General features: G+C 37.2%; 2 protein-coding genes across 3 annotated transcripts; both read right to left on the reverse strand.

Annotated features, from left to right (window-relative positions):
• Window positions 1-759: 759 nt before the first annotated feature.
• LOC137734988 (uncharacterized) lies at window positions 760-3111 on the reverse strand. The gene is made up of 3 exons (XM_068474334.2): window positions 2546-3111; window positions 2137-2353; window positions 760-1815 (listed from the first exon to the last, which is right to left on the reverse strand). The coding sequence occupies exons 1-3, from the start codon at window positions 2750-2752 to the stop codon at window positions 1325-1327; spliced, it is 915 nt and encodes a 304-aa protein (XP_068330435.1). The 5' UTR covers window positions 2753-3111; the 3' UTR covers window positions 760-1324.
• Window positions 3112-8573: 5462 nt separating this feature from the next.
• LOC137735671 (DNA replication complex GINS protein PSF2) lies at window positions 8574-11061 on the reverse strand. 2 transcript variants are annotated; one of them, XM_068475119.2, is made up of 8 exons: window positions 10793-11061; window positions 10608-10682; window positions 10409-10523; window positions 9793-9892; window positions 9683-9713; window positions 9509-9604; window positions 9199-9351; window positions 8574-9010 (listed from the first exon to the last, which is right to left on the reverse strand). In XM_068475119.2, exons 1-8 carry the CDS (start codon window positions 10838-10840, stop codon window positions 8990-8992), a joined length of 639 nt encoding a protein of 212 aa, XP_068331220.1. In that variant the 5' UTR covers window positions 10841-11061; the 3' UTR covers window positions 8574-8989. The 2 variants fall into 2 exon arrangements, with proteins under 2 accessions (XP_068331220.1, XP_088552772.1); XM_088696646.1 differs by having other exon boundaries at window positions 9793-9865; window positions 10793-10979.
• Between the last annotated feature and the right edge of the window lie 1337 nt (window positions 11062-12398).

The raw sequence follows: 12398 nt of genomic DNA on the forward strand, positions 1-12398 counted from the left end.
GTTATCACGACTATCGTGACGTTCGAATATCTTTGCTTGATCAGTCTTATTTGCCATTCGCAGAACCTTCGCGTTTAAGAATATTGTGGACGAGACTAGGATTTTCATTCCTCATGGTTTTTTTTTTTTTTTTTTTTCTTTTTTTTGTCGAAACTGAAAATTCATTACCAGAGCAAAAGTCAATAAATACAAGGAAAGTAGAGTGGTGAAGATAGAGACTTCTAGATGCTGCACCAAGTGCCAAACGTTGCTCCACGACTTCCCCGTGGACTTCGCTAGGCGGAGTGCATGCCTGCCGTGATGGTTTGAACAAGAAGCTAAGGTCGCGTACCAGATCCCCAAATGACATTGTTATGTCCTCATCCATCGAGAAAACACTGGATGCGCTCTTCCCCTTCGATAGTTCAACAATAAATTACCCCGATATCATTCATCTAACCAAAGAAAGTAAACAAAACCCGCCTACTCGCTCAATTCCCTTCTCTTAAAATAGTTTAGAACGTAGAATGATGAGAAACGATAAGGGAGTTCTGTCAAACGCGAGGCTCTCCATGGACTCTCTGCCACCTTAAAGTTTAACATCAATTTCCATGCAAAAAGAATGAGGAAGTAGAGAGTCTATGGAGAGTTCCACTTTTAAGAGGTGCCCTTAGCATTTCTACAGAATAATAAGAACTTCAAGATCCAATACAATTACAAGAAACAAAATCTGCATGCTTGTGCTAAATAGCTGATTCTCTCACATGGTAAGGCCAGAAATAATAGCATAAAATAACACATCATCATATTATTGGGTAAAAACAAATTTCATAATTTAAGTAAATATTCTAATTGTCCTGCTGGGGAAGTTATGCAACTCTACATTGCAGAAAAGGAAAACAAAAATAAGAAAGATAACAGTGACAAAACTTCCTTGGCCCAGAAAAATTAGGGAAAAGGGATACATTCAAGAGGATATCAAAGAACAAAAAACAGATACAACTGAAATTTGATGCACCGTAGTCAAGCAAGAACTGTTACCACCTTGATCGGCCATTGATGCTCTCGGACTTAACCTGCAGAAGTTCCAAAAACCCGATTGTGCTGCTTGACGCGAGTGCAAAGTAAACGAAAATGAAAGGGCTCCCCAGCAAGAACGAACAGTGAAAAGTTATCAACTATAGTATGCCTTATTGCTATTCATGTTGGCCTTATGAACCTGGCCATCTTTCTGAATCTCCGATTCACGTTTATTTAAGGTCTGGGAAAACAAAATTCTGAAAAGCCGCAATACAATTAAGTCTCTTCAAGATCTCTCGCTTCAAGAGCCGAAAATTTTACATTCTTAGTGAATCCTGAACAAAGAGTGCCTCCGCCTATCGGGCTTGTGCCTCCTAACATGATCGTTATTTATGGGCCTCAACAGTCTTTCTGCTTCAATTTCAGACTGAAGCAGAGACTGCAGCACCTTCAAATGTGCACTGCATTTCTTGTGGTCAAAATTGTAGGAACCATTAACATTCTGTTCTTCTAGATTAAACTGTCTCTGGTATGGTGACTGCCATTTCGCTTGCAGATATGCAAGCGATCTCCATGGAGGAAGAGGCATCGAGTTCTGCTTTAGGGAAGATCTAGCAGCTTCAGCCATAACTTTAAGGTACTGTTTCAGCCTAGTCAAGGATCCCACATAAACAACTGGTAGTGAATTCAATATTCTATCATACGATTGGACAGCTCTAGCTATTTCAAAGTGGCTCCGGAAATCAAGATCAATGATGAGACGCTCAGAGCTCCCCAAATTGTTGTAGTTCACCACATCAATATATTCATGATCCCCTGCACAAAGTTGATACGAAAACAAACTCTCAAAATGATTGAACTCCAAAATTCCTACACCTCAATTGCAATCAGAAACCTATCGGACCCAGTTAAATAGGCAAGCCTATGAGACATTTTGTGATACATTTTCTACTGATTGCTGGACAAAGTTCGTGGGATCATAGAATCGGTATATGGGTAAGCTCAGGGTTCAGTTTACAAATATTACAGATATAAACAGAATGTGTTTAACGCACCCAACAAAAGAACAACTCAGGAAAGAACCACCTAAAAATTCCACAAAATAAGGTTTTTGCAGAATTGAGATAAATGGCATACCTCCGGGGACCTTGCTACTGCCCTGCCACCGAGCCGCGCACACGGCAGCGTCATAACCTGAAAGCCTCAGAAGCTTAACCAGAGCAAACTTGAGGCAGCTGGAACTGCATTGACCTGACTTATCAAAATTAAGATCGTTTTCGCTGATGGACAGTATCAAAGAATGAACCACTGAAGTCAAATCGCTTTCGTACCGAGCCATCGAACGCTTGAAAAACTGCAAAACCACCATTCAAAATTCTGCATAAATTAGAGGCAAAATATGAGGCTGAACAACTCAGCACATTGGGAGTAAAAATTATTGCTTTCGCATTTGAAAAGCTGAATTCAACGCTCTGAAATTACCAAGTACTTTTAAAGTTTATAATTTTACAAAACAAAATAAACGACCAAACAATCGAATTCTTACCGGAATTTTATCGGCGAGGTGACCGAGATCGGAGAGAGCAGAATCGCTGTCGCTGCTACACCACGACTCAGCTCCAACGCTACCGTTTTCCAAAAAATCAGTGACCATGAGAGCGAGGTCGTGCTCGCTCTCGTGGCTGAAACCCCCTCCGATATTACCCCTCATCCACACGTCGCCGCCTGCCATGCACACTACCCGGCAGTCCATTCCAACCCCCAAAACGCCTTCGTTTCTTCTCTAACAACGATCACCACGACCCTTCCTCTTCCTCGCGGGTAGCAATCATCTCCTAAATCCAATGTTAGAGCTCACCTCACCCGATTATATTCCTCCCCCCAAAAGCCCTACCTAGCTCAATCCCCAGCTGGAATTTTAACAACAAAGCCTCCTAATTTCTCAAAAAAAGCCGAATAAAATTCCACAAATTCATAAAATTAAAATTAAACTGTTCCGAATTGTTGGTTTGTTTCCGAATTTTGGTTTGGTTTTCAGAAACGTGATTTTTTGGTAAAATTTGATTTGATTTTTTTCAGAGGGAGAGAGAAAGAAGCTGGAACGAAAGCTATGGGATAGGAAGCAAAAGCTCACATATAAAGCGGGGGAGGAGGGATGTGGGAAATGACGGAAGTGCCCTGGGGAGTTGCTTTGGGACCAAGAAATCCTCGGGCGCTCCCACCGAAATAATCGAGGCAAAATGGATAAGGCGGAAACTGTACTTGGACTGTAACTAGGTGTGAGTTCTTAACTCGTTTATGATGTTTGGTTGGCTGCTGGATTTTGTTACTTAATTAACGTAAAAATTTTTCATTAGTAACAATTTGGTTCCTAATTGGTGTATTTGTTTTGTTTTTTGTCTAAATTGTGTATTTGTGTCATTTAGTACTACGATGTAGTGATATTATTCTTCGCTTGCAAGTGAAAGGTCTTAGGTTCGATTTTCTCGTCAAAGAAAAATTTAAACTACATTATTGTTAGCCTATTGTAAGACTAATCTCACTCCATCCCCTTAGTGTAGATATTATCATTTGTTCAAAAAAAAATGATGTATTTGTTGGGTGCTAAGAATATTCTAACATCTCCAATTCAAATGCTAATGGAACTCTAAAAATAAAGAATTATAGTTTTATAACACATGCGTTTGTAGTTAAGTTAGGATTATGCTAAATTCAAAATTCATATCAAATAATATGTGGTGCTAAACGGATAGAATTATTAACAGTTCTCACTGGTTCGCGATCTTTTAATTCTTATGTTAGCTGTTACACGTAAGTCCTTCCAACTTGATATTATGGGTATTTCATGATGCTATTGAATCTCCTTCTAAACATAAAAAAATGCTTGATTTTGGCCTAACCTTTTCATCGACCAATCGCTCTTGCTAAAATTGAAATATAAAACATATACACTTTTTATTGTGGCAATTATATTGATAAGGACATGGGCAAAATGGGAATTTGGTAATACATTATATCCCCTTGGGCACGGGGACCAAACAAGGGGAGAAAACGAAAGATGAAAAACGTAGGGCACGGTCGCCGCCTGAATGTGAAGATGACGTGAGCCGCAAGTTACACGGAGATCCCTGCTTTTGTTGACAGCTATTAATTAATAAAATTGAACAGGTGTCTTGTATTTTTTTTTACACCTTTTTACAGGTTCAGCTTCAAGTATTTGGAAACGAATTATCTTCATATCTCTTCCTTCTAATTCATTAAGTTTGAAGATTCGGGTTATTGAAAATTGATCTAACGGTTAAAATTATTATAACTTTTAAAGTGGGCTCTTGTTTATAGTCATTTGATCAAATTTGAACTATTCGAATTCTCAAACTTGATGGATTAAGAGGAAATTATCCAGAGATGATCCCTTTCTCAAATTGCACTTGTATTTATTTATTTCTTTTTTTAAGATATCTATTCATATTATTAGGGGAATATCCTTTTCGGGACAGCGATGCATTTATTATTTGAAAAATATGTAATTATTAGAAGAAGAAAAAAAACTTGTGGCAAAAACGATGGCGATTCAGAAACAATGGATGATGCGTTTGTTATCGACGTAGTGCTAGCTACAAACCGGCAGCACTTGGTTAGGTTAGTATGCTTAATTTGTCGAGTGAGAAATAACTTATATAACACGAATGTATTATTATCATTATGATTTCTTGTATCGATCATATGTTGCTATGTGTAAGAATCTTGGGAATTTTATTGTGTCATTAGCACAAAGTGCATATATTGTTGCAGAGTATATGTACCATGTGAGTAATTCCGTATGCAGTCACTTTTTTTTATGTGTGAGGTGGCTCTTGATCTTGTTAAGGTTCAGGACGTTCCTTTAGAGTTTGGAGGAATAAGACTTAGCTGCTGAACATTTCAGCAAAAGGTCTTGTTTACACCCAATTTCGGATGAACACGTGTTCAAATTTTGATTTTTTAAGATTCAGAACGTTCCTTTAGAGTATGTTGGAGGAATAAGACTTGGCCGTTGAATATTTCAACAAGAGCTGCTTACACTCAATCTCGAGTGGACACGTGTCCAAGTTTTGATTTTTGAAGATTCAAGACGTTCCTTTAGAGTATGTTGGAAGAATAAGACTTGGCTACTGAACATTTCGGCAAGAGGTCCTGCTTACACCCAATCTCAGGTGGACACGTGTCCAAGTTTTGGGCATAAATCCTAATAAATTTCACCACAAGGATATAAATCTATATTTTTTTACCACAAGGGTTATCTTCCGAATATCATATGACCACAAGGATCATTTATCTAATTTGGCCTTATGTTTATCTATTGCACAGATATCAAAATTTAAACTCATCCAACGATAATAAATAAATGACAAGAATAGCCATCACTGTATAAGTAGTGAGCAAAACTATTTCTGTTTAAAATAACGATTTGTAAAAGAGAAACACAAAAACAAATGAATTTTGACGCTGATAAGAGCAGACGCGCCAGTGTGGGACCACACGCGGCTGCGAGACAGTATCTTTCACTTTCTCGCCTTATCTAGGTTTGAAAGAAGATGATGAGTACAATTGCGACCAAGGCAAGTGTGCAAATACTCATGACTTACGTATTGAATGGTCGGTCAGTTTTGGACCACCAAGAAGGATCCCCTAGCTTTCCTTCCCTCTGCCCAGATCCAGCCCCACTTTCAGCTACGCTCACGTGGCTCACGCGCTAGCAGCTATACCCTCAACTTTTTCATTGTCCATAGCCGTTCTTATGACAATAAATGAGATAATTTATACAAAGCGTTGGTTTGAAATGATAGTGCTTTGAAAAAAAAAAAATTAACTTATTAAAAAACATGAAGCATCAAAGAATATCAAACTAGTCTTAAACTTATCTACGTTGGAAAGAGAGATTTGATTTTGAATACAAAGAGAGGAGCATATCATCGGCCAACTCGATTAAACCCAAATCTAACATAAGTGTCCATGACTGTTTGGTTAGTAGCATCCAACTTTAACATTGATGACAAGTTGCAAGTTCAAACTTGATGAATGGCATTTGTTAATTGAGAAATTCTAAGAAGACTCTCTTAAGTGGAACTCTTTATGAATTCTTTGAAATCTCATGCTTTTGGCACGACGTTTTATAATATTGTCACGAAAATTGTATCAAAAACATGAGATGATGGAAAATCTATAAAAAAAAAATCCTACTTTTGAGAGTCTCCGCAATCTGAAAAACATGGGAAAATAGAAACTATTGAGACACACGGTGCATTATATGATCAACCAAATTATTGTAAACATGATATATTTCAACACATGTTTTCTCTCATTAAATTGGCACACCTTGATCCGAAGATCGAAATGGATACCAAAATGAAAGCATGTTGGCTAACACTCGAGAGTGACAAAAGTCATAACTGCATAACATGCTAATGATGTGTAAAAAAGCATGCCACAAATAAGTTAGAAAAATCAAAGCAAAATGAATAAAAGCAGTAAATCACAAATATCTCAACAATAACACTATGCTCATCAAAATTAGAGAGACACTCGAGTCTATACAGAAAGCAATTATATGAACAAATTAGGTGTATTAATCTACACTCAAGTACTACATGCACATAAAACTGACACTCGAGTCTATACAGAAAGCAATTATATGAACAAATTAGGTGTATTAATCTACACTCAAGTACTACATGCACATAAAACTGACGCTAACCGTGTCATAAACGAGTCCTAATGTAAAAACAACTAGAACAGGCTAGCATCTATAATAAATCCAATGAACAAAATTGTGCAATGTGAATATACACGTTAAAAAACAACTAAGAACCAAATATGAATAAAGAAAACGTCATCATCACTGTACATAGTTATTTATTCCCCCCCTTTGTTTGGTTAAAGAATCAACTCTGAAATAAATAAAGGTCAAACGCATGCCAAACTTGTATTTTTCCTTTCCAATTCAAATACTTAATTCTTGGTCAGTTCAACTAAAAGAAAAGGTCAGCATCTAACAAAAAATAAAAAATAAAAAAACCAACAAAGCATACCACACATTTTCTTCAGGATCAATTATTCAAAAAAATTCAAATTTTCAATAAATAAAGGCTAACAGCTTCGTGATCATGTTGGATGAATTGAGGAATTCGTCGTCTCCATTTCAATGTGCCCCTCTCCATTTCTCTCCTCTCCTCACGTGAGAGGAGATATCGTGAGAGGGACACCAAAGCAGAAATTAAAAAGTATTTTCCGTCGAATAGGAATGCAGAAGGTAGATTTTGACCAAATCTCTCTAAACAAATCACCACGCAACATCCTTAATACACAGCACGCTAGGAAAGACCATGTTGCAATTTACAAACCAACAAATTAACCCAGTGGCCATTTGCCAGGCTGGAAGCCTTGGTAGCTAAGCATATGCAACGGCTCACTGGAACTAAACATAATTTAAATACTCACCTATCAATCTGAAAATCTCAAAGTTTTTCCCCTTCGGATAAGCTTATGAGCAATATAATAACATTCTTCTGTCAAAGAGAAAGATAATGATTGCAAAATTGGGACCTCAAAAGGGGGAATACAATAATTACCAATAAAATAAGACCTTGAAATTATTTATGAAAAACAACTAGGCGTATATCCTAATCATACGTTAATCTATGAAGATTCTTTAAAGTTTTTTCTCGTAAGCACCTTTGCTAGAGGCACTTTTATTAAAGACTTCAAATTTTCAATAAAAATTTAAGTACTTCCTAGAGAAGCACTAATACGAAGCACTTCTAAACGCATTTACAATATACACACTATCAACATTTTCTTGATTATCTAAAAGCGTTTTTTAGCTATCGAAAAAGCACTTTCTAAGTCCCAATATGTCATTCAATTTAATTTTCTTTTCCTAGAACTTGAGAACCAAAATGCATGTGGGTTGTATTTTGGCCTAACATTGAACACAAAACTGGACAACCAAAATGCATGTGGCAAACAGACACTCTTATCAATTACACCTATAATATAGAGTGGGGGCTGAGGGAACAGGAGGCATGTTATGACCCAATCAACTTGGACCACTGAGGAATATCCAAATGTCAATCCAGTCATTTAGATTCCCTTTTTATGATTCTGGAAATAAAGATAAACATGAAGCAAATAATTCATTTAAAATAAAATATAAAATAAAAAGTAGCAGACACAATTATTTACAGTTTTCTATGTTTAATTCTTGTTGATTTGAGGCCACCACAATTATTACAGCTAATTATTCTCAAAACTACTTTTTAGAAAAATATTGATGCAACAAATTGTTCTGTCCTAAAGAAATTTCAAAATTATAGATTTGGAGTAGTGATTCTCTCCAAAGTGCATGAGAAAGCAACCTATAATGCTATATAAAACTTATTCCCACCTATCTAGGTACACAAGAAAAGCATCAACAATAGAAACAGGCAGAGAGTCCTGATCCAATAGTTTATGCATCAAGCTAATATCTGTTCTTATATGTTTCTGAATACATGAGTACCATGAGAGAGAGAGAGAGAGAGAGAGAGAGAGAAGTATAATTTCAACAAAATAAGCTTGCATCATGAGTTACAATCACCCAGTTATGGTTTTTGCAATGTTAAAATTTTGATTAGGATAGACTGGTTAAAAGCTTCCAAAGTGCTGTTTAGTTATCAAACACCAATGAACTAGAAAAGGAGGAGGGCCCTAAAGGGATTAGTGGTCTATGGATCGAACACCAAGCAATCAACCTATCACAGGCCAATATTACATAAACAAAGCGATCCAAAAAGCTAGACCCTAGGTAACAGGATGAAATAGGCAAAAGAAGACCAGGAAACATGCACCTATGTGTACAATCTCAGGGTTATTACTAAAAATGGCTTTCGGTGAAAGAAGTACTTTCCTTGCGAGCATACTGAAATTAGTGGTTCGCTGAATTGAAAGGTACTTGTTGCCTCTACGAAAGCTTTTACCGTCTCCGCAGAGGGCGCTGAAAAAAAGAAAATAGAGTTAACCTTTTAGAAACAATATGTGTCTTGGATACAAAAATCAAATACAACCAGTCACAGTTGTTAGTGAGACAAATTGTCTCTCCCAACAAATAACACAAATAATCGCTTCACCTTCGCAATTCTACTAAACAAAGAAAAGAGAAGTATGGATCACATAGCCACATACTCTTGGTATATTGTCAGTTGCTTGTGGCCGTCTGGTGGACATTCCATCTGGATTTGGAACCAGCTCTGGACTGCCATGCTTATAAAATGCCTGTAAGGCTCTTCCAACAAATGGGCGAACTAAATTCACTTCCATGGCAGATAGATCCTTCACCTGCAAGTACAAATCAAATTTGCTCAAGAGCACCACTCAAAAGGGATGTGCAGATGGATATATTACCAACATACATGAATTCCATATTATATAACAATTCATTCGAAGTAGTTCCGAATCAGCTCATCCAATTGCACCATAAAATAAATGCACATACCATCACTGCAGAAGAGTGAGCTTCCTCGAATGATTCTAAGCTACTCTCAACCTTATGAAACCTTACATCCTTTATGTCGTTAATAAGAGACCTCACCTATTAGAAATAACTACAGTGAGATCATTGCTAATAGGGTTGATGGTTAAATACAGGTTGCAAGAGTCCTGAACTCACCATATACATGTCAGGAATGTCACCAGGTGCACTATCATCAAAAAAGTTAGAGATGCCATCAACATATTTTACAATGAAATATAAAATATGTACAATGTTTCACAACTTACTATTCAAAAAGAAGGCTAGAGATTTCAACATAATGGAAAGGTAGAACTTGAAATGCTGCCTGCGAATCACGCTCTGCTTCCAAAATCCGAGTCAAGTTTTCTATTCCCAGGACATAAGTTAAATGAATGGAACGCACTAGATTACTTGTAGCATATGGCTAGAGAGTTCAACACCATGAAAATTCGTTTGAGTTCCAATCCCATGTTAAGTAATAAGTACCACAAAATTTAACAAATGAACAGGTTCCAATTAATACGATTTTTTTTTTTTGGTAAAGACCGAAGACAATTAAATACGTATTATTTCACTATTGCATTAACACATTGAAAAAAAACACACGTTAACCTAAAAACTCTCACATATTAACTGCTGATGTGCAAGCATTTCCAACAAAATACCCCACAACGGCAGCCAAAAGAAGCAAGACAAATTTTGAACTATTTGCAATGAAAAAGGCAGCATGGTAACCACCCAAATCCATCCATCATCAAAGCATAAAAATCTACTAGACATTAAAACAAATCAATCCATTTCAGCACATTTCTTTGACATTCTTAGATAAACATGTCACAAACACAGAACCATTAATCAAACTAACACCAAAGCAGGACTCACCAATAGACATCCACTCTGGGGGCCGAATTGTACATTTCCCTCTCTTCTTCATAGCAATCGCCAGCCACAATGGTACTTGGGCCGCCATTTGCGGGTAGAATGGACCGAAATCTCCCTGTAAATCCATGATACAAGTTACCCACCTGCAATAAACCAGCTCAATCTACCATAAATAACATGAACAGAGCGAAGAACGTACACAAAGCATGTTGAGAGGGTCCATTCGCATATTGGGGACAATCTTCACCATTTCATCTTCGGCCATAAACTCGACCTGCGATTTCGAAATTTTAAATTAAATTCACAAAAATGATCGAAATTAAAAACAAAACAACCACATTAAGCTAATAAAACAGATGAACACGCAGTGGGAGAGAGCTGAACCTCTTCGCCGGAAAAGACAGACAGGCTGGGATCGGTTTGGCCGGCCATCCCTTGAAGTATCGACACCGGTGAAGAATTGAGAGTGATAGCGTTGCAATTTGAACTCGAGTTAAGTCAATTGGGGTCAAATATTTGGGGATGCGGAATGGACTGACGTGGACGTGTGTATCATAATTGGCGCTGCACAATTGGGGATTTGTAAACCCTAACTTTGGTGGCGGGAAAATTGGATTTCATTGCTTAGGCCAACTCGAACCCGTCGCCTATCTATTCTCCCTTAATCCATTCCAACTCAATTCTAATTTGGACCTATAACTTTAAAAAAAATAAAAATTAAAAAAAGCCAGAAACCGGCCCAGATTTAGCCTAGAAAATGGTGTAGACCCAACCAACACAAGTTTTGAGTGCCAAACCCCCCAGGAGACGTGGGCAACGCATCAAGGTTGAGACAGGCATGGCCCCACCCACGTGGACATATCGGCCACTTGCGCCAAAGATCTAACAGCTCTTTTTAATCCAACAGCTGAGATAAACAAGTTGTTGATTGATCCAACTGCCTACATTCAAATTTATTTTTTTATTTTTATATTTATATATTTATTGAATCAAACGGCTGAAATCGAGCATAATTAAATCTAAAGGTAAAAAAAAAAAGATCTAACGACTCAAATTTAAATCCAGCGGCTAAAATAATTAAAAATATATATTTAACTCAAAATTCACCCAAAAACTCTAAATACCTATATATTTGTTCAAACATCCACACAAAACTCACTTTTCTCCTACAATTCTTCCAATTTTTATTTCTACCATTTCTTCCCATTTCCAAATTTTTCAATATGGCAAAATAGCATATTAAAGGTCGTAATTGGATCTTTGAGGAAGATGTTGCTTTATGTTTGGCATGGGTTTCTATTAGCGAAGATGGTGTCGTTGGCACGAATCAAAATAAAAAGGTTTTGTGGGGTAAAATCGTTGATAAGTTCAATGAAAACTCCAACGCCGGCCGAAGGGAAAGTGGTGGTGTTTACAACAAAGCATGCACTTTATGGAAGGGAAGCTTGGAGAGAGTCATTGTTGACATGGCTAATAGAAGGAGCACCGCAAAAGTTGTGAGTTTCTTTGTTGATATTTTATTTGTCATGTACACAATATTATTTTGCAACTAATTATTTTTTTGTATTTCTTGCATAGGGTGACAAAGCAATGACAATTTACAAGACAAGCACTACACCAAAAAAATCAATCTTTTAAGTTGCATCATGCTTGGAACGTCCTCAAGAATTGTCCAAGGTGGGGAACCGATGCAGACCAACAATGGGGAAGATTATTTCTTAGTGAAGCCCCACAGACAAATGATGTCAATGAAGGTGTCAATGAATTGACCCTAACTTCTTCTTTTGCAAGCCTCCCGGGAAGAGATAAGCAAAAGGAAGCAAAGAGAAAAGGGAAGTCCCAAGATCTGATTAGTGCACAAATTGCTACCGAATTTGCAAGATTGACCAAAAGTCGTAGCTCTCGGGAGGAAGAAGCGGTCCGAATGCGTTTGGCCATTATGCACGAAAGGGATAGGGAGCAAGTAAGGTTCAAAAGTAATTTCATGATG

Source organism: Pyrus communis, chromosome 7 (genome assembly GCF_041283825.1).
Source record: "Pyrus communis isolate YQ-2024b chromosome 7, ASM4128382v1, whole genome shotgun sequence".
Lineage (NCBI taxonomy): Eukaryota > Viridiplantae > Streptophyta > Magnoliopsida > Rosales > Rosaceae > Pyrus > Pyrus communis.

Excerpts from the sequence above, each read along its gene's own strand:
- LOC137735671 (XM_068475119.2), bottom strand. The coding sequence starts at position 10,840 with ATGGCCGGCCAAACCGATCCCAGCCTGTCTGTCTTTTCCGGCGAAGAG. Across the intron at positions 10,683-10,792 it reads CTGTCTTTTCCGGCGAAGAG|GTCGAGTTTATGGCCGAAGA; the intron begins GTTCAGCTCTCT and ends TCGAAATCGCAG. Across the intron at positions 9,011-9,198 it reads CAACTGACAATATACCAAGA|CGCCCTCTGCGGAGACGGTA; the intron begins GTATGTGGCTAT and ends TCTTTTTTTCAG.
- LOC137734988 (XM_068474334.2), bottom strand. The coding sequence starts at position 2,752 with ATGGACTGCCGGGTAGTGTGCATGGCAGGCGGCGACGTGTGGATGAGG. Across the intron at positions 2,354-2,545 it reads ACCTCGCCGATAAAATTCCG|TTTTTCAAGCGTTCGATGGC; the intron begins GTAAGAATTCGA and ends GTGGTTTTGCAG. Across the intron at positions 1,816-2,136 it reads CAGTAGCAAGGTCCCCGGAG|GGGATCATGAATATATTGAT; the intron begins GTATGCCATTTA and ends AACTTTGTGCAG.